The 27,230-nt window shown below is 42.8% G+C and overlaps 1 protein-coding gene across 1 annotated transcript in view; it reads left to right on the top strand.

The window, feature by feature from the left end:
* LOC145443472 (uncharacterized) overlaps positions 1-27,230 on the top strand; it is a 62,152-nt gene that overhangs the window by 18,732 nt on the left and 16,190 nt on the right. Inside the window, exons 18-35 of the mRNA XM_080321438.1 lie at positions 2,489-2,629; positions 2,870-2,998; positions 3,755-3,851; positions 3,910-4,023; positions 4,555-4,692; positions 5,795-5,945; positions 8,613-8,758; positions 8,978-9,681; positions 10,504-10,684; positions 10,982-11,086; positions 11,333-11,498; positions 14,783-14,973; positions 17,453-20,926; positions 22,239-22,361; positions 22,423-22,518; positions 23,223-23,339; positions 24,378-24,437; positions 26,599-26,709. Of these exons, the coding sequence (XP_080177564.1) occupies positions 2,489-2,629; positions 2,870-2,998; positions 3,755-3,851; positions 3,910-4,023; positions 4,555-4,692; positions 5,795-5,945; positions 8,613-8,758; positions 8,978-9,681; positions 10,504-10,684; positions 10,982-11,086; positions 11,333-11,498; positions 14,783-14,973; positions 17,453-20,926; positions 22,239-22,361; positions 22,423-22,518; positions 23,223-23,339; positions 24,378-24,437; positions 26,599-26,709 (6,244 nt within the window). The remainder of the gene's footprint in view (positions 1-2,488; positions 2,630-2,869; positions 2,999-3,754; positions 3,852-3,909; positions 4,024-4,554; positions 4,693-5,794; positions 5,946-8,612; positions 8,759-8,977; positions 9,682-10,503; positions 10,685-10,981; positions 11,087-11,332; positions 11,499-14,782; positions 14,974-17,452; positions 20,927-22,238; positions 22,362-22,422; positions 22,519-23,222; positions 23,340-24,377; positions 24,438-26,598; positions 26,710-27,230) is intronic.

The following is a 27,230-nucleotide window of genomic DNA, read 5'->3' as shown; positions in this document are numbered from 1 at the left end:
TCTTACAAAAGCCTAGAGGTGGGCCGTGCTATAAGTCGGCAGTTACGGAAAATAAGAAGAATATCAGCCTGGTGTAAATTACCATAGTAGTCCACAATCACCATGAACACCCCAAAACAAACAACAAACATGGGCTGCAAGAGATGTCAGTAACCTCAGATCTTATGCCGCTGTGTACAATGCACAATCTATTGTCGCTAATTTGCATCACTAATAACAAAATACTAAATTACAAATGTATGGCGAAATATTGGACATAAAATCGGCATTTTAAAAAAAAGGGTTTCGATTTCAACATGGAAGCTGCTTCGACCCTGGCTGGCTACGTCACTTCATTTATGTGCATTGCGGTATTTGTTAACGTCGGGTAGGAAGTACCGATTCAAGAAGTCTGAGCTATCACGGCGGTTTCCTCAAAAATCACTAAAAGACAAATGACTAGCTGAACACATGTTTGCTGCATACTTTCCAACACCAAACGGAACCATTGGTCTATTGCCGACGGCTAATTGAATATGAGAAGTATTTGCTTATGACATCACAATCAAGCGGTGTATACACTTGAGATAACATCGTACTATATTGCTCATCAACCTGTGCGTCAACCTGTACTGACCCATAAACCTGCCTTTCTGATAGCTAGCCACCGGCTCATTGTGATTCGGATCTGGTACACCCCTGTACACCCCATCCGAGTGGTACACCCTTTGCAAATTCTGGTACACCCTAGGGTGTACGACAACCCCGGTTGAAGAGCACTGGTTTATTCCATTCACTATACTCCTACCTCCTATGCTTCCATTTGTGTCCGAGAATTTCTTTCCTGCATATCGGTCTTTCACATCCAGCAAGTCACTTTGATTCAACAAATACTACTTTGAAATTGTGCTTGTGAAATATAATTACCGTAGTTTATATGTTTAAATGCAATATGCGTATATAATCTCGAGTACATCAAGCTAGTAATTAGTTGGACAAGTTTTTGTTGTAGTCAAATCCGTGGAAAGTGGCACTTATCTCAAAAGTTGCATTTGTGGATTTGTTCCTTGTAATTATGAGGGTGGTATGATCGAGAAAAGTTGCAAAATACGATTCCTCCAAACAGCTGGAAACACCATACTACATAACTTCTGAGCATTTAGAAAGCTGCCGGAAGCTGTAAAAAAAAGTTGCAAAACTTGCAAAAACTTGCCCTAGTGATTAGTATAACCAGCTGAATTGATGCTATCGCAATTTGAAATTTAAACCGTAATATAAAGTAATAGTACGCCTATTTATGGCGGGCTACTTCGCTGTGACCTAGCATGCCTTGACACTGTAAAGCAGGGGTCGCCAACTCAAAACGGGTCGCGGGCCACTTTTCACATTTCGTAGCAGCCGCGGGCCGCATGAATTCAGTATCGATATAAAGTGGGCAACCACGTTTTAAAACTCTACGTCAGTACAACGCCGTGCTACCTAACATAGGCAATGGGCATAGTGACCACAAAAGAAGTAATATTATATTATAGGAATACAAATACAACAAAAAATTATTATCATCAATTTCATTTTATTTTGAACTCTGAGCTGTGCACGATACATGAAAACGCATTTCAGCGACTAAGGAATCGATATTAGGGCTAGCGAGATACGTTACTAGCTGAAAGACCACCTCCACGTAAAGCTCGATCTTGTGGGGAAGCCCTACGCCAGTGTTTCTCAAACTTTTTTAGACACGCCCCTCTTTCTGATACTGAAAAATTTCGCTCTCCCCTTATCGTCATATCAAAAAATGCAACCAGAATGCTAGCAACCCCAAAGGATAGTTTGATGGCATGGAAAGTTATGACTGTTGATGAGAGAATTCTACAATAAGAGTTCCGTAGTACACACAAAATATGAATTTCATGTAACTCGCGCCGAGCGCGGAAAAATTTTCAATTAATCGCAGCTCCACGCCCCTTTCAGATGATTTCACGCTACTAGAGGGGCACACCGCCATTTTAAGAACCACTGCACTATATGCCGTTCTCTAAGCGTCTCAGTCTTGGCAGTGTTTGGCCATGGCACGTCAAGCCAATATGCCCAGCCCATTCATATCAGCTGATTATTCTCCCTCGTTGGAATGCTGTTTCCATCGCCAAAGCCGATTTAGCTAGTGACGAATAGTGATGTTGGGCACTGGAAAATAGCTTATTTTAAAACAACAACAACAATATGTTGAAACTGTTGTAAACTTCAGCATTTCAAAATGGTTTTCTTAGCTTACTTTCGAAATCTCAAATCAAGTCGCGGGCCGCAAAATATGACCTCGTGGGCCGCGTGTTGGTGACCCCTGCTGTAAAGTAATGCTTACATCCACTAATGCGGTTGGCTGTGAATTGTGAGACTTCCAAGGAGCCCCGAATCCCTTGAATTCCGTCTACTTTGGTCTGCGTAATACCTTGTACGACTGCGTTTCGCTTGCGCCTCGTTTTGTGACTTTGATTTTTGTCATTCGACACAGAGACGGAGCTATAAGCGAATCGGTTACGATCGGCGATAGAACGTTCTCCGATTACCGGACTGCTTGCGAAGCGTTGGCGGCGGAAAGCAACACCTTGAGAAGGGAACTGGACGGGCTGAAGCAGGAAAATGAGACGCTGCAGTAAGTCGAGTAATCGTTGTCTCGTGCAGACTTGGACAGCTAGATAATTAGAGCTGGATACCGGTAATCTAACCTGTTCTAATTCATTAAATGCTTCTCTGCTCTAATTCTAATCATATTTCTGGGAAAGAGGATGAAAATTTTCACATGAATTAGATTCTCTCGGAATCGTGTGTTCTACTCCAGTAGCTACACCAACTATTTTGATCGCTTCCGGAATTGACTCGTCCTAATCCGTAGGCTCGCGTGCGAGAGTAAGTTCGGAGAGCGGACCATGAACGACGCCGTGGCCGAGTACGAGGAACTGGAAAAAGAACGCGACCGCGTACTCGAGCAGAAAGAAGCTCTCGAGGGAATCGTGGAAGAAATGTGAGTGGCGCAGTGGGTGGGTGGATGCGATGTTCTCGAATTCGAGTCCGAATTTATGTTGCTTTGTGTCAAATCCGAATCCTGTATTGACTAAAATCTGTTCGAGATTGTGCATGAAAATTTATAGCATGCAGTGACGGTCCAAAAGGCAAACGCAAAAAGGTTGATAACCACTGTTCTATATGACTGCATTCAAGTCTTGTGTATCAGTATCAGGATCGATACTTGAGAAATAGGCCCGGAAACGGTCTTTTTTCGGTATAAATAAACATGGTACGGATGAGAAAATGAGTATATTATCAATGCGAGGCCTTCGATACCACCCAAAAGTTTGAAAAAAGCTAGCGGAACTTGAACTCGATTCGATGAGTGAACACTATCACTTGGACTCGGTGGTGAATTAAAAATGACTCGACTTGAGTCGAAGCTATAAAAGTAAGATTGACTTGTGACTCGTAACCTTGTGACTTAGCTACTTAACGGCTTGAGCAACCGTTGAGCGATCGTCGTTTTACAAAGCCATCTGTTATATATCCAAAATGGCCGTTTACTTTGGAATATACAATTGGATAGTAGATTCATATTGAAATGAACCCGAATATTTTCGGCTGACACTCGTTAGTGATGGTCGTCAGCAACTAGTAGAGAATTGGAAAGAACATCGTATATCAAAAATTACGATAACTATTACTTGAAAACGCTGTATTCGCCGTCAAGCCATTGTCTGAATGTGATCAACGTAATGTGTCTTGGCAGGCGTACAAACGAATTGGCCCTGGACAAAAGGATTGAATCCTTGGTCGAACAGAACGAATTCATGGAACTGGAGAAAGGAAGCTTCGAGGAACAGGAGGTTGTCGGACAATTGGTGGTAACCGTCGTTAACGCCGTTAACCCTTGCTCGTTTTTAGAAGGAGAACGAAGGACAAATTAAACTTCTACAGTCGAAGGTGGCTGATCTGAATTCACAGGTCGAAACGTTGAAATCTAATACTGTCGTGTTTGCAGGCGCCGGCGATGAAAAGGTAATCATAATAATAATCAGCCATGCCTTATAGACTATGCCCAAACTAATGTCAATCAATATAGCGATGCCTTGAATGTAAACTGTTTGGAAAAGCGAATTTATTGTCAATTTATAGGACTTCCGAATTTTTTTTAATGTTTATGGTCAGGTGAGTTGTTGGAATGGGTGTTGTTCAAGAATGAGGCATCAAAATACCAGTTTATCACGGAATAAATATTTTGTACGGCAGTGGCTCCCATGCTTCTTTCTAATCCTGGAATTCTTGGAGGAATTTTCAAGCTCACCGATCCCTGGTTCCTTGAAATTGATTCTAACGAATTACTCCATATTTTCATAGCCGCTTGTCTGCTCGCTGGACTGATATGTAATAAACTTTCCCTCTGTTGCGGTAATTAGGACTACGATACTGGTACTTGAGAATTGCCTAGACCCAAATTTATACCCTTAGCAAACCATGTCGGGGTTGTGACCCATGCTTTGGTAGCCACTGATGTTTTGAAATCAACATCATGTCTTGGTCTATTCACAGGACAAGGACATTCGGCATATCCACGAGGAGATGCTCTCGGTACAGAAGTCTTCCACAGACGCCCAAAGCATGCTCCAGGACGCGAGCAAGGAACTCGCCATCGCCAACACCACTATCGAATCGCAGAATCAGGAGATGGTGAGCGTGGATTTGAGTCTGAATAAAATCCCGTTGTTAAGCTGGTATCCTGTCTGGTAATTTCAGTAAATTACCATGGAAATCCAACTTTAATATACCATCATTTTCCATGTATAATACGCACCCTGAAAATGGCACATAGATTCTGGGAAAAAGCCGTCACTAGGGCCAGTTTTTAGACATGTCAAAATAAGTCAAAATTTTTTCCAAATTGTAGCGTGAAATTAATCAAAATCGTTTACAACGTCAAAATCTTTATGATACCCGCATTTTCGTTTGTTTCGTAGATGTTTGCACTGTCGGTGAACTTATCATATGACATTTTACAGCTTGTAGCCTACTTTTAGGCCTACCGTTGTAGACTGCCCAGCATCTGCTCATTCTGAATTGTAAACGGCCAATTGAAACAAATAGGTTGACACGGTGTCATGCTCAACGTATCGCAATATCCCAACTGAAGCAAGTCTTTGTGGGCATTGCTTTTTATATCAAGAAGCGCATGATGAGGAATTGTGATGTAGACAACATTGTCAGAAAGTAGCAACGCGGCGTTTCACCAGTGTTGCCATCCTGCTGTTGAACTTTCTCCGGTCTTGGCAAGCTACTTAGTAAGGACAGACACTTTCTACCCGAGAATGTAGGAAAGTGTCTTTCGTTGTACTACAACCAATTTTTTATTATTCCTACCATAATGCGTGATGTAACTTCACAATTCTTCATCTGTCCAGATTTCGTTGAAATAAGTTTTTTCGCGTGAAAATTTGTGTGTTTTCCAGTCAAAAACGTTTTTTTTTTCAGGCGAAACTACTCGGACAGTTCCAACCTGAAATGAAGATAGGTGGTACAATTTTAACGTTATGTGTGAAAACACCTAATTTACAAAACATGGGGTCAAAACTACGTCAAAATTTAGTTTTCTAAGGGTAAAAAATGTCAAAATTTTGATTTTTTAGGTCAAAATCTTACTTTTTTAGGTAAAAACGCCCTAGTGATCAGGTCTTTGGTCTGGCCCGGCCGGGGTTTGAATCCACGACCTACCGATCAAGATGCGATCCGAGCCTTATTTTTTCGAATCCAAATCCGTGTTTGTCTCTGCTCGCAGGAAACGATGCGCAAGGAGCTGAAGCGTGTTAGCGCCGATTTGGAAAGTTTCGAGGCCATGACGGAGATCACTAAAGCCAAATACGAGCGCAAGGTCGACGACTTGAAAAGACAGCTGCAGGCCTCTTATGACCAGGCCGATGGCCAATCTGGTGAGCGTGTGATTTGGTGTAGATGCTGTGCGGTATATCCATATTGAAAATACTATTCAGTTGTATATGGAAGTTCTGTACCTCCAAGGAGCTCTTCAAATAATCGAATGTTTGATTATTCAACCTTTACGCAGTGTCATTAGCAGCGATGGCCGCAATGATTCTCGAGTGCGTTAATCTGAAATGAGTACTAATTCCGAGTAACGGGAGATGATCCTTTCCAATACTGTAATTATAAGCTACTTGCCGGAATTATACTTTCGATAGTAATTTTCACTAGGGAAGCCTGTAAACCTCGGTTGTGCGGAAGATGTCTGAAGTCATGATCAGCCCACAGTATTGTCAATGAAATGAGTAAATTCTAAAAAAAATGCCAAATTTTCTTAAATGTGATGTAATACTGGCCATAGGCGCTGAACGCTAATTTTCCTTAGGTATGCGGGTTCGATGACGTCACAAAGGAATGACGTCGTAATGTGACAGAATTGATAATTAGGGTTGATATAGCATCGATTCATTAGGGCAGTGGTTCCCAACCTTTTTGACCTCGCGGCACACTTTGAAAATGAAAAAGAGTTCGCGGCACACTAGCACAGTGGTTCTGAACTATTTTGGCTCACGGCAAATGCAAACTACCAGAATGAGTATAGCAGCAACCACAGTCTTATATAGGTGGTCACTGGTCACTGATGAAGTACTTGTGCCTTTTCGGTGTACTCAAGTAGGCTTTTCGCTACTTCCAAGAAGAAATTAAGAGTTCTTTTATCTCTGCGGATATTTCACAAATACGTCTACGAATGGTATAATTTGACATGGGGATCGTTTTCAATTCTTCTTTTTTCACGATTTTATTGCAGACAGGAATAAGGACTTTCTCTCAATCCGTGTGAGGTTTTGAATTATCAACCATTACCTCTGTTGCCACGTAACTTGCCTGCTGAGATCTCGTTCAAACTTCAGGCTGAGGTTAATTTCATAAGATTGGCTTGACAACAAAGTCTGCCCACTACCTCGTTGTCGATGTAATTAACCGTCGCATGGAAGACTCCAATCGCGATCGTCACTAACAAATACAGACGCGTATAGAGGTGTATAACTGTATATCTTGGAAGCCAAACGCGTTTCCATGCCGATCGTGTAATAGCTTATGTGAGGATAGCAATATACCTCAGTCAAGAGTCTTACTGACAGCCAGCTGCTGTTCAATTGCAGTTCCAACAAACCGAGATGATCAACTTCAGAACCGGTGAAATTTGTTAACTGATATAATTTGATCAACATTACTTCTCAATTCTCAAATTTGTCGCCTGCAACATTACGTTGCGCCATGAGCCTACATTTTACCTGCAATGCTGGCACGCTACCTAACAATCGCAATGTGAATGGCTATGTCGGCAATTCTAATTTGTAAACGTGAACCTCACTTCCAAATGAGTATATATTTCTCGATGGTGGGAATGCCTTCCTAGGTGTTGGAGGTTTATATTGGCTCCTACTCGTCCTCGGATCTGCAAAAGCAGTGTCTTACAAAAAGTGGACCGTGCTATAAGTTGGCATCTCAGGAATCAAAATATGTTATATCGGCATGATATAAAATTATCATCGATAACGAAGACATGGCAAGAATACGACTACAAATAGAAACAGAAAAAGGTCATCAACTACGTCACGTCCCTGTTCTGCCTCCGGTTCTGATGGGGTGACAAGTAAAAGGTCACCTTCGGCCACACCTCAACATCACGGTCCAATAGCCCGAGTCTAGTTATCTATCTATCACCGTCCTAAATGCTACTATATGTGGGCAAACTAACGTATCACACCCATTGACGGCGGAGGCCCCAGTTTCATTCATGGCAATGCAGTAGCTAGTTACGACGCGTCGCAGATTTATGAGATTCTCCGACCCCATACGTTGCTGTGCTCAGAGCGTCTTTACAATAAAAAGTCAGAAAAAGACCCAATCCATGACCTGATGGGGATGCCTCATTGAGATAACGTGACTACGGCCGTCGCGACATCCTTGTATCTGTTCACTGCATCGGATTGTACATCGCGTGTCTTGATATAGTAAATTCTATAGGAACTCCAACAATGACACACTCAAAATTTGGATTTTTGTTATACTTCGACCCAGTTTATCGCATTTGCTCGCGGCACACCTGAGCAGTCCAATTGGCACACTAGTGTGCCGCGGCACACCGGTTGGGAACCACTGCATTAGGGTAAAGTGCATGCGTAAATGCTGATTATACAATCTTCTCGTTTTGACGAACTTAATTGTATGATAAGCTTGTCCGGAAGTGCTGTCAATTAGCGAGTCTCTGATCTCTGGCAAACAATTAAATAAGGCGCTTATCGACGCGTATTCGCGTGCACAGACGAATCTCGCCAATTGGCTAATACATTGCGATTTGTTCTAAATAGCACAGTTGGCGTTCATGCCGATACATGCCAAACGAAATTGTAGGTATGCCGCATACCTAAAAAAATGTCTAGGTATGCGTGGCATACCTTGCATACCCAGGTTCGGCGCCTATGATACTGGCATTACATTCTTTATGATTGATGCCAACGTCCTAGTAATAAGGTGATTTTGTATCGGTCGGGAAGATGATCTTGCGATTTTGACTTCCGTTGATTATCAGCGACCTTTTCCAAACGATTCAGGCAAGGGGCAAAATACCTCTGACAACGAAGAAAAATACAAAAATCTTCTCGACGAGAAGGAGCTGGAGATTCAGGATCTGCGAAAACAGCTGGCAGCCTTAAACGCCAAAATTGACGAAGCCCAATTATCGCTTCTTCAGTATAAGGTACAGTATCTTGCATTTGTGCTGTTCACAAATATTCACACCCGTAGGTGCTTCAAGTAGTCTCGTTACGTAAGCAAGGAACGTTGTGTTCATGCTCGTGATCGGCGTGCAAACCATGATAAAATTACTTTGAAAAAGTAAATGTGCATAGTTACAGACCTACGTTGAAATTTCATACTAAACTTTACGAAAATTTATTTGTTTTGTATCGATATGCAGGAAAAGATTGCAAATTTGGAACAGCCCATTTCTGGACAAACTCCGGAGATTGATCTCAAAAAGTTCTTGGATGAAACGGGTCTTAGCCCCGGAGAAATTCGGGAAAGACTTGCCAAGATCGAGAAATTGGAAAGCGTGATCAACGCTTATAAATCCGAGCAAGTAGACGCGAAAGAATCTCCCGAGCACGAGCTCGCGAAATTCATGGACGAAATGGGACTCGGCCCCGTTGAAATAAAAGAAAGAATCGCCACGACCGAGCAATTGCGAATGGAGATCGATGCTTTGAAATCCGAGCAAGCGAGCGCGAAAGAATCTCCAGAGCGCGAGCTCGCAAGCTTCTTGGAGCAAATGGGACTGAGCGCCCGTGAAATGAAAGAAAGACTAGTCCTGATCGAGGAATTGCAAAGCGAGATTGAAGCTCTAAAATCCGAGTGCGCTGACACCGAAGAACCTCCCAAGCACGAGTTCGTGAAATTCGTGGAGGAAACGGGTTTGAACACCGGCGAAATCAAAGAAAGACTCAATTTGACCGAGAAATTGCAAAGCGAGATTCGAGTCGTGAACTGCGAGCTGGCGGGATCTCGTTCCCAGTGCTCGGAACTCGAACGGCGTCTCGACGAAGCCTCTGGAACGGAGGACGAAAGGAAACTGAGGGAGCATCTGGCCAAGGCTCGGAACGAGCTGGCGGAAATCACCGAAAAGTAAGTGAAATGAAGATGAATAGTATAATTTTTACATTATGTGCGTAAACACCTAATTTGCATACGCGAGGTCAAAATTTGGTCAAAATTCAGTTGTTTCAGGTCAAAAAAAGTTTTTTACTTGAAAAGATTGCCCAGGCCCAATTCATGTTCAATGTGATACAGACTGGCATTACGTTCGTTGTGGTCACGTAAAAGGCGCATATTTGAACCAGGGTTGTAACCAAGTCGCAAGGCTCCGAGTCGCAAGTCGATTTCAGTCTTATAGTTTTGACTCGAGTCATTTTTAATTCACAGCTGAGTCAAGTCCGAGTCCAAGAGAGCAGAGGGTTGAGTCCGAGTCATATGGTATTATGACTCGAGTCCAAGTCATTGCATTGACTGTTCAGTTTCGAGTTGAAAGTATTGTTAAAACCACTTCTTATAACTCAAGTCAAGTCATTTACGTATATTGAGAAATTGACTTGAGTCAAATCGAGTCGGAGTCGAGTCATTACAACTCTGATTTGAACCTTCCAAGTCGTTCATACTGCTGTGACGCCATCATGAGTGATAGTCGGAGGCTGGTACTCGCGGTTGTAATGACTCGAGGCATTTTTCGACACGAGACTAGGATGGCCAAGACAGACATTTCAAATGACCTGGACTTGACTCGAGTCAAAACTGTAAAAGTGAGATCGACTTGTGACTCGGAACCTTCCGACTTGGTCACAACCCTGCTAATAAATACTCTATGCGTAACCGAAACAATCAGGTACTTGATTCTGCCCAGCGTACTCATTTCGAATTTTGAATAGGCGCTCATTTCGGGGGGTGTTGCAGGTACGAAAAACTGCGCACGGTGACGCAGCAGGCGCAGGGCGCCCTCTTGGCCGAGAACAACCGAGACCTGGACCAGCGTCGACAGCTGCAGATGGCCGAAACGCAAAGGCGCGAGTCTGCTTTGGAAATAGCCGGCGAGCGCGAGTCCGCCAACAAGCAGATCAATCTCCTGCTCTCAAAGGTACGACGCGTTTCGGAATGAATTTGCTGTTGGGGCCAAGAATTTGAATTTAAACCGGGCATCTTCTCAACTAGCAGAAAACAATCAATAACAATAATTTTCGAAAAATCGTGTATAAAAATATCTATTCAGTTACCGTTGTGATTTCAAATGATTTTTCAAATTCTAGGGTCTAGTTTTGCCTAAAAACTGTTTGAAAAAGTACAGTTGTCTGAAGCTTGAATACTTGGAGTAGTGCGAGTAGGCAGCACCTATTTGAGTACTCCGAAACGTGGAATTTTATTTCGTCTGCCCCAGGTCAGCGAGCTTCAGACGTCTCTTTCCAAAGCAAACGTGGAAAAGGACATCGCCATGAGAGAAAGCACGAAGGCATTGCAGGAATGTGAATTCCTAAAGCAGCAGGTCGGTATTTGTCATGTCGCCATTTTTGTCCATTTGTGATTGGGAAAGCATTTACGATCGGTTGTGCTCGATTGTTGATACAAAATGTTTCCAATTCTCCGCTAGTCTCCAGTGACTACCCTCAACGGAAAACATTCGGGTTTATTTCAATACCATTCAATTGTATATTAACATAAGCTTAGTGAGCAAAACCCCAATGCCTTGTCACTTGAAGTATTCTCTGATTGCTTCCTTTTCGATCCTCAGGTTCGGGAATTGGAAAAGATACACGCCAACGAGGTATCGATCATACCGCGAGGGCAGGTCCAGGATCCCGAGAAAATGGCGGCCAAAATCAAAAGCCTCCAGTGGGCTCTGGACATCAAGCAGCAGACCTGCCAGAAATGGGAAGGGGCGAACCAGGCGCTTGCGAGTAAGGGAAGATTAGTGTTTCTGTGCCGGGTTGACTCTGAATTTTGTGTGGTGTGCTCCGTCCTCTTTTGGAAATGAATTCGCGCCCTTGTGCTGAGCGCAGCATTGGATTTCTGTGTTTACACTGCTTTAAGCATGCTCGCCTCCAGACCCAAATAACAGAATAATTTCGTATCGTGTTAAATTCACAGCTTGTACCTTGTGACGTCTTGAGTTTGTTTTTCGAAAATCGCGTGAAAATTGGGAATTACTATTAGGCCTATAGCTTTGACCAAATATAGCTCCAGAAAAGAAAACCTTTTTCCGTTAAAACGGTCATCATTTATCGAGAGCTAATCACGCCTATAAATGAATAAGGACAATAAATCTTTGAAAATTAGGGCAGATCTTACAAGCAAGGATTGATGCAGTTTTATTGTAAGGGCCTTACAAGACGTCACCCTTTGACATATCGTAGGACCAGTGGCGTATCCAGGGGGGGGTTTTAGGGGGTCGGAACCCGCCCTTTTTCAAAATCCTAAAAATTGATGTAAAATATAGCCTCTAGTATTTGCTAATTTATTAGTTTAACATATTCGTTTTTACGTATGAGAAGGCGAATATGGCGTGTTAATGTTATTTAAGGGGACTAAAACCCCTACCAAATCTTGGAATCATGCGCCGAATTAGTCGAAAGGATAAAATAGGTCGTTATATTTCGCTAATTCCATACGAATTCTGCGCTTGTTCAGCTACATTTCAGCGGTAGTTGCTGACGTTCTCAACTTTCTTCCCTCGATTTCTCTCCCGCCTTGCTAAAACGAGAGACGCATTTTAGGAAAATCTAATCTAATTGGCCGACGCGACACGTAATTGCAAAGACGAAGTTGTCGGCAATCAACATCGCCCGCGAATTCGCTGCGCCTGCTCGCCTCGAAATCCTAATTAAGAATTGCACGGCGTGTTGATTGATCAGCGAGACGCAGACACGGCGGCACCGGTACGACAATGCTATTCTCAAATCCATATTGTCTTCGCGATTATTGGCGAGAAATGGTCTACGATTGACATTCACATTTCAAAATACAAGCCTAGCAATCCACGTTCCCGATTATTAGGTGGCTTGCTGGCGTCCAAATACAGGCCTGTGTTGTCGCTGAACGGGAGAATTGAGTTGGCCTAGTAGTAAAGTCAACCTAATTATATCGGCTGACTAGTTTCTCTGTCGATCAAGTTATTATCCCAGTGTGTACTCTGTATTAATTGACTGACTTGCGTATTTGCAATTAAAGTCTAATTACCTTCGCGCGTACTACACGCTCAGCCGTAAGGCTAGTAAAGCCATCGAAAAGCACACATTCGTGTACGACGTACTCTGTTCACACCACACCTCTCTGTGGTGATTGCGATCGCCCTCGTTTATGCTGCCGCCTTATTCCGCGCTTGTTCGTCCGCTGCGATACTACCGACCGTACGCATAATATCGTCAAAACCCAACAAAATCGCGCATCTCTGGCCGGAACTAGGCGCTTGGAGACGGGCGGCGTTTGCTGGCTCATGACTAAATGTGAGCAATTACGAATTTCTTTCAATCATACCGTAAAAGAAACACGATTTTCAGGCAATGTCTGTATCATATTCGTACATCTCCCACTCACCGCAAATCTCTTTTTATTATTAAACTATAGAATATCGTAAATATTCGCCATGGCGTGGAGACGAGTAATTGTAATGATGACGTCATAATAGCCTATTTCGTAACGCAAAACCCCCCCCCTTTTTCGCGCTCTGGATACGCGCCTGCGTAGGACCTAGTACAATGTAGTTCAATTTCAAGATGTCACCCTTCAAATAAGGATAAATTCTAAAATATGGGCACTGAAGCTTATAAGTAGAGCCCGACCGATTATCGGCTTGCCGATAATATCGAGTCGATATCACGCTTGGAGAGAAATATCGGTATCGGCCATTGAAGGTAAAAAAATATCGGCCATTTTCGTGACGTCACAACATGGTGGCAGGGAGTCAGAGAAGTCGATAGAAGACGTGAGGACGGTAAATTATAAAAATAAATGGCCAAGCTGCATATAATGCATACTGCATACAGGCAGTAGGCGTGCCTATCTGAAAAATATTTTAGATAACTAGCCACCGTTATGCCCCACTGACTTCGTGGGAATCCCACTGACTTCGTGGGAATCCCCCTGCAGTAATCGATCACCATGAAGACAGAGAGCAGCTGGATGGATAGTTGTCTGCAGAAGATTTCAATCAGTAAGAAAAATGAGAACTTCAATCATGCTGGACTGACCCTCGTGATGATAGAGAAAAGCGTCGCGTCGAAATGTTTCTCTGAAGATAGTGCTATTGGTTCGGTATCAAGACCAACAGAGCTATTTATACCAGTAATGTATGAAGTCGTCTGACTGAGGCCTGCGGGGCCACCATGATAGGAAATATGCGAGCACAGAGGGAAAGAAAATCAAGCAAACGTGGAGTAAAGCCAATAATTGATACGAAAATATTTGATTCCATGCTGACATTGGCCAACTATTATTGATCAATTGATTGTTGAAATGCTGGTCATGGTCAAGGCCTAAGGGCAAGGGGATGGGTGGAGCAGTTGCAGATGTGGACAATTTGAGTTGATTTGGTCATCCTCTTTCAGCTATTTGTTAATGGTGTGCTGAAGGCTCCAGGTGCACTGCCAGAAGAATATCAATATTTAGTGAAACCTTGAAGGAAAGATCCCCTGCAAGGGAGCGGTGGAACCGAAATGAAGACAGATTTGCAACTCTTGCTGTGCCACTAACTATGGTACCAAGTGGAAGACTGTATTTAGTACTATATACATAATTTATGGAAGACCACAGAAGTTCACTCCTTGGAGAAAGGGCCGAGAAATTGTGCTTCGTGAACTGTAATCTGCAACTGCTGGATTGGTGCTTTTTTGATATATTTTTATAGCCCCTAAATCATTTATTTCATGTTCAAGCATATCAATGGCTTTAAAGTTGTTGAAATAAATGCTCTGAGGTGTTAAATATGGGCCTTGAGCTAGATTCCACATATTTTGAATATCGGCTGAATATATCGGCGTTATCGGTGGAGGTACTGGATATCGGTGTTATCGGTATCGGCTCAGAAATCCAATATCGGTCGGGCTCTACTTATAAGACATGGCCCTTCAAACAAGAACAAATCTCAGAAATAAGGACGACATGGCAATCCTGGATGTAATTGTAATCACTCGTACCATTTTTCCCGTGCCTTGTTCCGGACGTCTTAAACTTTTCCGATCTTTAGAGGAAAACAAAAAACTCGAAGCCGAAGTCGTGAAGGTGATTTCGCTGCAAGGGGAAGTCGGCAAACTGACTGGTATTCTGGAGCAGGAGAGAATGACCAGAGCCGAAAACGTGGCGGAGCAACGATCGCTGAGGCAGCTGTTGGATTTGACGAGAGAAAGGATCGTGGAACTAGGAAAGCAGCTCAAAGAGGTAAAATCGGAATTTCTCCTTTACTTGCGACTGATTGCGAATATACATAGAGCGTGGGTGTGCATGTGGAATTGTGCACTGTGCAGCCTTTTTGACAACTGAGCCAAATAGCAATAACGTAGGTAATTGTAGAGGGTCATTTTATTGAGAATCTATAATTCTATGTCGTATGGCACATAGCAACAAGAATCTATAATTCTATGTCGTATGGCACATAGCAAATGTCACCGCCGGCGCCAGGACTTGAAGCATGAAAAAGATTCACGTTCTGAATGATTTTTTCGTGATATCGCCATCAGACATGGGGTGATTACTTCATGAATATAATCGATTGCGATTACGATTACTTCAGAATCACGCGATTACGATTACGATTACAGCAAAATCAGGATGTAGTCGATTACGATTACATTGGAAAAGTAATCATGATTACTCACGATTACATTTGTTTTGCTTCTTAGGACTATAATCTTAAATGATATATTGGAAGACAATACAAGGATTGCGATGAAAAGGCTTAATGAGATATCAACTCTCTTCATACATCATGCGTCATTTGCTTATTACGTCATAATATACGAATTGCCCAACTTTATAGGGGAGGATGATTTATCGCACCGAACGATTTGCATTATTGCCAGGTCTTTACCTGCCGCACCCTAAATTCCTTAATAGGGTGGGGAGCGTGCTCGAAGGGGACTCGAAGGTATTTCGTAAACCAACATAAATTACAAAGTATTTTCGAGAATTTAATTAATTCTTGATGGATGTTATACCAAAGAAATACCTTGACCGAAACTTAGGGCATTCGTCTATTCTCAATAGCCGCGCTGGGTGGGCGTGACTAATAACTCCTGTCCTTCCAATCTGGGCCCACAATGCAAATGTCACCCGGCGCATCGACAAAGGAATAAAGCCATGACAATTTGTGTGTGCGCCTCACGAAAGATATTCTTTTAGTCTGCTACGTTTGGGCGAGTACAATATCTTTTGATTATACAACAGACTGGAGGTCGCGAATTAACAACATACAATAAAGTAATTAACAGCATACCAGATGCTATAATTACGAATTACGTGCCCCAGATCTACAGGTAAATCTGACACTCGGGGCTGAGAGAGGTTATAATTGAATAGTAATATAATGCAATTACCAATGTTATTGGCGAAATTCAGTTTTGAAAATTGACCAACGGTTGGACTGGGGGACGAATTTCTGGTTTGGTTCTGATTCTAGCTACAACCCACGCTAACATGTCAGGTTATATAAGCGGATGGTTATGGCGGCAGGTCCAAATGCTGAGTAACGAACTGTGAAATAACGATTGACGCCCGTTTCAGGAAGTTATATGAGAATAAGATATAGTGAACATAAAAATTCTGCCTTCAACGTAATACATATACTGCGAGCTGCTGTTACGAGAAACGGCTAAGCACGACGAGTACAAAATTCCGAATCTTCGTCAGGTGCACGTGCGTACGTAGGCCTCCTGCTCGCCAAGCAGCAATGGTAAACTCTGTTTAACTAAGCCCAACCAAACATCAATATATAAGTTACTATTTGAAACTATATAGGCAGAGTGGTGATCAATATCCTGCTGCGAGGTAGGGGCTTCTGTAGTGTAGTGATATACACCACGGGGGTGTTCTTACAATCACACTACAATGTCCATCGCATGTCTGTTTACTATGTGTGGATACTTCTTACGCAATGACGAGCGGAGCTAATAATTCTGACTTCATAATGAGTAGCGGCGTTTGAAAACAGACGTTTGTGCTATCGCTAACGTGGTATATTATCCTATTCTTGTTTACGAATATTCAGTTTATGTCATAGTCCTTGTACAAACAAAAACTAATCGTTCTTTCACAAAAAAATCGATTAGATATGAGAAGTAGTCGATTACGATTACGATTACTTCGGATTTTTTTCGAATGTAATCGATTGCGATTACGATTACTTCAAAATGCTGTAATCGTCGTAATCGATTACGATTACTAATCGCGATTACCCCATGTCTGATCGCCATATGAATATTTTGATGATTTTAATTTATTAATTCCTTTCTCTTAGCTTGCTTGAGACTAATTCAATCATTCCCACTTGCAGCACTTGTTCAAGTGGCTAAGGTTTCATATACTACAGCTGGTGCTTGAACGAGAGTAGGCAAAACTACTTACTTTTTAGCAGTTATTGGAGAAGTAAAAAGTAGTATAGCAATAATTTCCCGAGTGGAATTCTCATATAAATGTGAATAAGCCCATGGATCATCGTAATTGTGTATCTGTGGCGTTATTTTGCGTTTAGTAGCGAAGATGCATCTTGCCGTTTCGGAGGTAGCCACCACTGATTGCCTTCTAAAAGTATGGTAAAAGACTATCTGCTTCTGAAGACTGCTTACTTTGCATTCCATACCTTTCATTGTGATTTGTTTTGAAAATATGTATTTCTACATGTAATCGAGGTAATGTCTTACAGGTCAAAGGTCAGCTTGCTGTGGAAACCGAAAAATTCATGACGCACTCCGAAGCGTGGAGCCAGGAAAAAGCATCTCTTGACCACAAAGTCGAAGAGTCGCGACTACGCGTGAACGAATTGAACCGCGAAATCGCCGCGTTCAAAGAGAAATCCGAAGAGTTTTCTGAAAAAGACTCCTACGAGGCCATGGAGAAGATGAGGATCTCGCTGGAGGAAGCAGAATCCCGCGAAGCCGAGAACCGCAAGTCGATCGAGTCGTTACGGGACAGGCTCGAGCACGCCACGAAATCTCTCGAAGAGCACAAGAAAGCCGCGTCCGAAGCCGAAGAGAATTTGGCGACTGTGACATCAGACGTGCGATCCAAGTCGGAGGAATTGTCTGCCAAGAATGCTATTGTAAAAGAACTACAAGAGAGGATCGAACTGTTTACTCAAAGCATGGATAAAATGAGAGAGAAAATCGATGCGCGCGATCTGGAGATTGAAAGCAAAGATTCGAAACTCTCTGAATTCGAAGAAACTATCTCTCGGAGTAAAGAGGAGCTTGTAAAGAACGAAGCCAGGCTCCGTCTTTTGACTAGCGAGAAAGAGGCGCTGGAAAACAAAATTTCGGCTTTGGAATCCGGATCTGAAACCGAGGACTTGGAGAGGGAGACTTCGTACCGAGTCTTGCTCGAGCAATTTGAGGAAGTCGCGCAAGAGAGAGATGCTCTGCAGTCTCGCGTTTGCGAACTCGAAGTATCTTCCGCTGTCGAAGGAGAGATGGGTTGCAATCCGGAATGCGACAAACTCGAATCGCAGCAGTGTCAGGACTTGAAGGACGAACTCTCCAAAAAGGAGAAAGAAATCGAGAGGTTAAACCTAGAATTGGACGCCGCCCGGGCTCAAACCACCAGCCAAAAGGTATCGGTGTCGGAATACGGGATGGACTTTTCCATGTCGATCGATCAGGAGATGGTAGACCGTCTGTATGATGAAATTTCCGAGCTCAAATTGCAGCTGGAGGAGAAAAACGACATTATTGAAGGCTTGGGCGTCGCCAGGCATTCCCAGGACGACGATGAACTGATCGGTCTTCGTCGGGAGGTAGTGGATTTGAAACTATGCATGGAACAGATGGCGAGAGACGCCGGCGAGAAAGATCAAAGCAGTGTGTTTGGAGATCAAAAGAACGGCTCCCTTTCAAGCGACATCAAAGTCGAAGATCAAAGCGACGTATGTGAAGATCAAACGAACGCTTTTCTTTCAAGTGACATGAAGAGTCAACTTCAAAGTTACATTTTGGAAGATCAAAGGAACACTTCTCTTTCAAGTGACTTGAAAGTCCAAGATCAAAGCGAAATTTGCGAAGATCAAAGGAACATCTCTCTTTCAAGTGACTTGAAAGTCCAAGATCAAAGCGAAATTTGCGAAGATCAAAGGAACATCTCTCTTTCAAGTGACTTGAAAGTCCAAGATCAAAGCGAAATTTTCGAAGATCAAAGGAACGCTTCCCTTTCAAGCGACATCAAAGAAGATCAACGCGATTTCACTGCTCTGGCAGAGGAGAACAGCGAGCTACGGGTGAAAATCGCCGAACTCCGTGAAATTTTGAGAAATAACGAGATTTGCCGTGAAAAACTGCTCGAAAACGCGGATTCGGCTGCCGTCGAGGAGCTGGAAACTCTCCGTAAAGCGAAAGCGGCTGGCGAAGAGAGGATCTCGGAGCTCACCTCGATGCTGCGGGGGGAGGAAGACGAGATGGCGTCTGTCAAGTCGCAGCTCTTGGAGCTCGGGCGGAGTCTGGAGCACGAGAACGCTCGCATCGTCGAGCTTAAGAGAGGTAAGAAGGAAGCGGAACACGAGATTCTTAGACTACAAGAGGAGAACAAAGATCTCGTGCTGAGATTGAGCACGGCTGATGAACCGACGGTGTCCCAGGATCGGGAGTTGGAGGCTCAGCTCAAGACGAGCAAAGCCGAGATCGAGCGTTTAGAGGAGGCTTGTAGGAAATTGGAGGCTGAACTCGATAGCTACAAAGATACTCGCGAGGCGGCTGTCACTGCTAGAGAATCGGTCGAGTCGCTTGAAAAGCAATTAGAAGACTTCAATCTTGCTAAAGAGAGAGATATCTCTGAATTGAATTCACGCATCTCGGACTTGACGAGTGAAAACGAGGAATTAACTGATAGATTGGAGAGTTTGGATGAATCGGGTGACGTGAAAAAGGAATTGGAAATTGCTCTCGACACAATATCTTCTCTTGAAAAGAAACTGGAAGACTGCAGTTTGGACAAAGAGAAGGATATTGCGGAAATGAACGAACTCATTTCGGCCTTGACTACTAAAAATGAGGAATTGACCGAAGGATTGAAGAGGTTAGACGAATTGGATGACAAGAAAAAGGAACTGGAAGTTGCTCTCGGCACGATTTCTGCACTCGAAAAGCAATTGGAAGACGACAGTCTCGCTAAAGAGAGAGATATCGCGGAAATGAACGCACGCGTTTCAGACTTGACAAGTAAAAACGAGGAACTGACTGATGAATTGAAGAAGTCGAATGAATTGGACGCGGAGAAAAAGGAATTGGAGACTGCCGTCGACACGATATCGTGTCTCGAAAAACAATTGGAAGACCGAACTTTCGCACTTTCAGACTTGACCACGAGAAACGAGGAATTGACGGAGAGACTGGAGAATTTGGAAGGATTGGACTCGGAGAAAAAGGATTTGGAAAAACAGCTCGAAAAGCAAAAAGAGAAAGTCTGCAAGCTAAAAGAAAACCTGGAATCGGTGTACGCGATGATCCGCGAAAAAGCCGCCGTGATGGAAGAGTCTGCGTCATCGAGAGAAGCTCTAGAGAGGGACTTCAACGAACTGACCAATGAGAACGAAAAGTTGAAGTCGCGCATCAGCAAGTTGGAGATGGAGCAGAGCTCGAAATGTGAGAAAATCGACGGCGAAATGCGTGATGCAGATATGCTAGTTGAACAGTTGCGTGAACGGGTCGCTGAGCTAGAGGAGGACCGTAAAAGCATAGCGGATGAACGCGATCGTTGCCGTGACAATGCTGCGGCCCTAGAGACCGAGATCGGGGAGGTCGCCGAGAAGATACGGTTCTCGAAAGTGGAGTTAGAAAACGCGAAACACGAAATCGAGTCACTTCGAGTCGCCTTGAAAAAGAAATCTCAGTTCGAGTCCCGCGTAAAAGACTCGGACGCGCTGATTGAGAGCTTGCGGGATGAGTTGGGATTGTTGCGTGAGGCCAAGGATTCTCTGGAGAGGCGGGTTGACGAAATGGAGACGGAGGAAGAGACGAGACGGGAGGTTGAGAGGAGGGAGCATGAGGAGAAAGTGAATGAATTGAGCGATGGGTTGGCTCGGTCTGAGGCGGGCTTGGCGGCGGCTGTTGAAGAACGGGAGGTCTGGTCCAGGGAGCTTGAGGAAGAGAGGGAGGAACGGAGTGCTTTGACGACTGAGGTCGAGGCGTTGAAGGTATGGAGTTTTGAGTGTTCGGGGGACATAACTGTGGTGTTTTTAGTGCTTGTTTTTCTAGTAACCAAAATACCGTAATATATGTATAATATGCCCCATGTGTAATACGCACCCTTAAAATGCCATGTAGATGCTGCTGAAAAGCATGTACCCATGCATAGTACGCACCCTGCACTTGCAGTACATGCTGATTGTAGAAGCTTCTCGTGTTGACGAACTTGCGCCTTTCATAAGTTTCCAGTGATGGTTATGTTTAAGTATTAGCGGTTATCGATTACGCACGTTAAAGTTTGCTCACGGCGATTCTATTTCATTCTGTTTTACGACGTCGCAGTTGAACGATCGTGACATAACAATCGGTAATCATTATACACTTAACGGCATTGTCTCCAAATGATTCTTAATTATAGATAGGAGCCAAAGCCTGCGAGGCCCAATACTCGATAGTTCAGGCCAGCGATGATATCTTGCTCACTAGGCCTACTACAGATGCGATTGCTCAGGCCAACGATTATATCGTGCGCACCAGGCCTGTTAAAGATGTGATAAATCAACGTGCGTTCAGCAATCAATGACCTAATTTCGTTCGTGTACAAACGACAAACCAACTCCCGCAGAGGATCGCGTGCTTCTGTGCAGTGTAGACGAATCTTGCTGATTGCAATACGGTTCTCATTAATTGGCAACACGGTTCTCGCTAATTGGCAGCGTCTAAAACTGATAATATGAATCGCTGGGCAGGATGACTGAATGTGATGCGCAATTGACAACAAACAAGAAGATGTGTGTGATGTTAGGTTTTATTTCGTAGGAAATTAATCTCAAGAATTGTTGGAACCATGCGTATTGCGTACCGCACTCCCGATTTTAGGACAAAAAATCGGTAAAACTTCGTGCATTATACGTTTGCACATTATCACGATACTAAGCAAGTCGTGAGTAGACCCGAGTGGACGTGCTCGCTTTTTGTAATCGGCTACCGAATTTAGACTCAAGCCTGCGAAATATTTTCAAATTATAAATCAACCGGCCGCTATGTTTATACGGTGCTTTTCAGCACCATACTAACGGGTATACAAGGGTCCATGAGTTCGTAACAACTAGTTCAAGTGTGCACCACACCAAAGTGGTTGAAGATTACTGCCCTACTACGTCTCCGGGTGACTTTCGGTGGTCTATTAGTGGCCAATTAGTCCTTCATTTCACAATAGCTACACGGACAATACAAACATTATCGACTAATCAAATTTTGTGGTTAGCGGATCCGCGCTAAATAAAGGTGCCGTAGATACTAGAATTCCCCGATTTTCAGGCCCAGCTCGATGCAGCCAGCAAATCTCGCTCGGAGGAAATCGAAGCCTTGAAATGCCGACTGAACGATTCGAGGAAGGCACACGCAGGCGAGGTCGAAGCGCTACGCGGAAAGATAAAGGAGGTGACGCAAACCATTTGTTACGTGTTGCGGGATTTGCGTTTTCATTTTTGCCGGTATTCAGACCGAAGGATCGAGAAATAGGGGCGGCGAATTCGAAACGGAATTGAAAAAGAATCTCGAGGAAATCAAGGGAATGCTGTATAAAAAGGAACTTGAGGTAGGTTGCTACTCATGTTGTGCCTCTGTATGATTTTTTCAAGGCTTGTAGGCAGTCTTCGACAACTAGATAAACTCTAATTGTTTAATTAGAGCAGAGTGCTGGTAATCTATTCTATTTCTAATCTAATTCTGTAATTCTAATTCCTATCTAGTTTGGAATACACGGTGTAGCTATAATTCTAATTCCAAGCTAGTTTGGAAAAGCTGAAACTTTTCTGGTTGTACAAATGGAGTACCACTACTCAGTGGGAATCGATTGAGGTGTCGTACAATGGCATTGACACCGTCAAAACTTGTGACTCATTTCCATAGCCTATGTCATGTTGAGATTGACGGGTTTTTGCTTCAAATCAGGACTCTGAATCCTACGTCTCTCTCGCTTTCCTGTCCGCTCCGTAAATGGCACAGCATTTCGTCTTTTTTAAAGTAGAAGTAGTTTCGGGATTGTTTTGCGAGTGAAATTGCTTCATTTCTGGCGCCATCAATCATTTTGCGTTATCGCGAACATGCATCTCGCAATATTTGTACGTAGGTCACCTCGATTTACTAAATGTTTGCAACACTGCCGCACCAATCTACTTCTGAAATCATTCGTTCGCGGCTTTTCTTCGAAACCGTTGCTCCCGATTGAGTATATAACATCGAGCTTTACTGGCGCATCGACTACGTCAGTTAGTGATGATGTTATATTATATTGTCAAGGTCCAAACGCTGTCGTCCGAGGTACTTGAATGGCAACGTCGTCACGAGCAAGACAAACTTGAGCTAAACGAAGCAATACAAAGTGCGAAGGATGAAGTTTCAGCTATGGAGGGAGGGGTACGATTTTCCATCATGCATCTCCATGTGATCACTCAACTGTAATCCCTACAGATAGTAACTTGACTAATTGTGTTGACCCAGTTCTCAGTATGCCCTGGGTTTTCGCTTTGATCTTGCTGTATTTATTTATTCTCGATGCAGCTGATAGGGCTTGCGATGCTTGAAGTAGCAGTGAACCTCTATGTTGGGTTCAGTTATACAGGTATTTAAATGATATGTGGCTAGGTTTGTCAAGGTTGGTAGGTTAGCATTGAAATAAGTATTCTCCCTTAGAACATACATGTTTGTTTACTAGACAGGGGTATATATTGCTAGTCATGACTGATTTTCTAACTGCGGATCTCTGGTAGCTTGTGTTGAGGGTAAAGATTAAGTAAACTGGCCTGTACCGTATCATTAAAAAATACTGAGATTTACTCTAAAATGCAATTTCGATATCATACCAGATTTCATGAATCCTAATAATGACGTAATCAATTCTACTGTGAAAAATTTTGACATGAATCACCTTTCTCTCCCAGCTCTGTTCTGCATGATTATGCTCCCATCTTATTAATAGGCGTATGTTCATGGGAAACCATACCATTGGAAGTGGATAGTGTATGTTGCGTTACTGGTTGAGAGCATTCATAATTAGTATTAGCAGGTAATCTCCAATATAGGAGAGAATAGTATGTTTATGGGTCTTGGTCTTACCATCTCAATTCAACAAAAATGCTGCAGATGGTTTGTAGATATTGTATGGATTCAAAACTGATATTGACCTCTCTTGGGAATTAAGGGAAGTAAGGTGACACTCTCTTTCCTCGTTAACTAGTAGGCCTACTATTGTGGGTCCATATTATTCAGCGGAGTCATTTCTACAAATGAGTTCAAAAGATAAAATTCTGAAAAAAGGTAGTCATATCAGCACTCTGATGACTCACTGGGGTAGTTTGCTTGGTGGGTTACAGGCAGTAAGGTCAGATAGCTCATGTAGTTGGTCATAGATTTTGTGTCAAGATTTGTGTGTTTCAAGGTTTGCATTCTTTGCAGAAACAAGCACTCATGAACGATTTGCAAGAGAAAGTGACGCTGCTTGAGCAGATGAACGAGGTGAGAACTCGGTGATAACTCAATTTGGCTGTGACGCAGTGCGCTTAAATTGTCTTATCTTCAACTTATGCTGGTTACCGTATTGATCTCACTCAAGCAATGGACTATAACAAGACAAATTATAATTTAAATTTATAATTATTAGAGTGGCGAATTTGGCATTGTTTTACGGTTCCTGCGCATTTGTAAAGTCATTCTAAAATAATCGAATAGTCCCTTGGAGGTACATAACTTCAAAATACAATTGAATAATATATACATAGTAAAGTAAACCCGAATGTTTTAGGGTGACACTCGTCAGGGGTGGTCAGTAGGGCTGTTCAAAAATAACTTTTTTTTCCTGATTCCAGCCATTCACTGATTAAATTGTCAGGTTGCCACAACAAAGGCTGCACACCAAATTTGGTTCAATTCGAACATGTCTAAGCGTCCGCAGAGCCAATTAAAATTTTTAATTTACTACGTAAAATTAAAAAAAAAAAATTTCAAATTTTTCTCTCAACCCCATGAAAATGTTGAGATGTCTTCAAAGACCATGCAAATGGAATTTGAGTCAATTCCAACCTGTAGAAACGGAGTTATTTGAGTTTTTCGTTGATAATCCTCGGATTATCCACCAATCAAGGATAATTGGAGAATTATTAACGAAAAACTCCAATAACTCCACTTCTACTAGTCCGAATTGAGTCAAATTTTTTTTGCATCGTCTCTGAAGACAGCTCAACAATTTCATGGGGTTGACAGAAAAATTTGAAAAATTTTTTATTTCAATTTTCCTGTATAAATTTAAAATTTTAATTGGATCCGCGGAGCCCTATACTTGTTAGAATTGAACCAAATTTGGTGTGCAGCGTTTTTTAAGGTAACCTGACAATTTAATCACTGAATGGCTGGAATCGGGAAAAAAAAGTTATTTTTGAACAGCCCTAGTGGTCAGCAACTAGGACAAATTTCAAAATAACTTTGTGTATCAACAGTAACGATTATATTGACGAGTGTCAGCCAAAAAGATTTAGGCATAGGCGTCGAGTTATGGGGTGGCGGGGTGGCCCGCCGTCTATGCTGTCAATTAGCGAGTCTGTCATTATCGCGTAAATGCCAACTATGTACTATTAACCGATACGCGCGCGGCTAATTGAATACGCAGCTTTGACTAGTGCTTAAAACGCCCCAATGAATTGTAATCCGTGATTAGTAATCATACAATCGAAGCGAGAAACACCAGCTCTCTCTACCGGAAGAGCGAATTCACGATCTACTTCTCTCAATTAAATTGTTTTGCACGCATATTCGTTTACAAAATAATTCTTGAGTTAGTTTCGTGATAGCCTTTTTAATTGGAGCGCGAAATAGGACAGCGTGTTTGTGTATGCCTGCGAATTGAAAGTCATTCCATATTCAATTGCAAACATTTGTAGCGGTGTCAGACTTGGAACCCCATTGTGCTGTACGAAAGTCAAGGAATTACTGATTAGATGCGCGCTTTCTCGTTTGCTATCATCTGTAGGCTACTAATTCTTGTCTGCTTTTTTCGCGATGTGAGCTCCTCAATACTAAGTAAAAACCCATTGCGTTGAAGGCAAGGGATAATTACTGATTGGCCGCACGCGTTTGTAATAATCTTTCTTGCCTGTCTTTCGTGTTGCAGAATTGTCACCCAGCCCAATTACCTACTTTCGCAATCATCTCAGCGGGAGATCCGCTTCGCGCCCTAATTTGCCTGCGTAACACTGATAACACGGCTTGTTGAATTGCAACTGAATATTAGCGTCAGAACGGTCATTTCAAAAGACAGGGGTTTTGCATTTCAAAAGATGGGGGTTTCGACACCCCCCTGGCTACCCGCCTGCCGCCGCCACCCCATGCAAAAATAAAAGTCTATGGATTTAGGTATTAGGTAAACCTGAACATGACTGTATTAGTTAATTAACTTTGCATTCGCCATTAGTGATATCAAATTTGTGACATCTTTTTGAAAATTAGTGCTCTGCCCTGACTGCTCACAAGTCTGTCTGTATTGCTGCAGTTGGTTGACTTCGTTTTTTAGGGTCTGTACCGATAATTTCTTCAAAATTTTGACTTTCTTTTTAACCCCTCGTCGAGCGACAATGTCGCTACTCGCAGGTCTCAGATTTTCTTGCAATCTTTGTTTTTTTTGTAGAATTTGACCAAAGAATTGGAATCGGCAAAGGAACAGGAGGAGGCGCTCGGCAACGTTGCAAAACAGCAAAACGAACAACAAATTTCTGATCTGAAGGAGAATTATGAAAAGGTGAGATTACATTTTGACTTTACCGCTTTTTGCCTGCGAAGCCTATAGGCAACTTCGACCTCATCGGTGTGGCTAACACTGTCATTGTCTCTGCCTTTCTGGGATACCTAACATGGTTTACGATTCTAATTACCCAAAGGGAGTTGCAACATGTTTTACGAAATTAGATATGATTCAGTTTGCTTATACAAGTAACGTCTGTCCAATATTTTAGGCACATCTACTGATCGTCCTATTATAGTCTTCTCGCAAGTGAATTATGCTCCCATCTCGCTAATGTGATATTTGGGTTAGTCCAGTCCAGTGATATCTGTAAGCGGCCCTTGTGATCTATTTTATTCAATTCTGTATGTGAATAATTCTGTTCGGTTGCCCATTACTTATGGCATAAGCAAATTTTGCTCTAAATTCGTCACTCTCAACTTAATGATCTCATTCTATCATGCTCTCATCCTCATTTAATGGAATGCTTTTGTTACCCAGTGCACTGAAAATAGAGATAGCCCGATATACAGATTGAA

Source organism: Botryllus schlosseri, chromosome 7, assembly GCF_051294905.1.
Source record: "Botryllus schlosseri isolate E-star chromosome 7, Bs_hap1, whole genome shotgun sequence".
Classification (NCBI taxonomy): Eukaryota; Metazoa; Chordata; class Ascidiacea; order Stolidobranchia; family Styelidae; genus Botryllus; species Botryllus schlosseri.
Note: the sequence above shows the minus strand (reverse complement) of the source record. Positions and strands in the feature narration are given on the sequence as shown.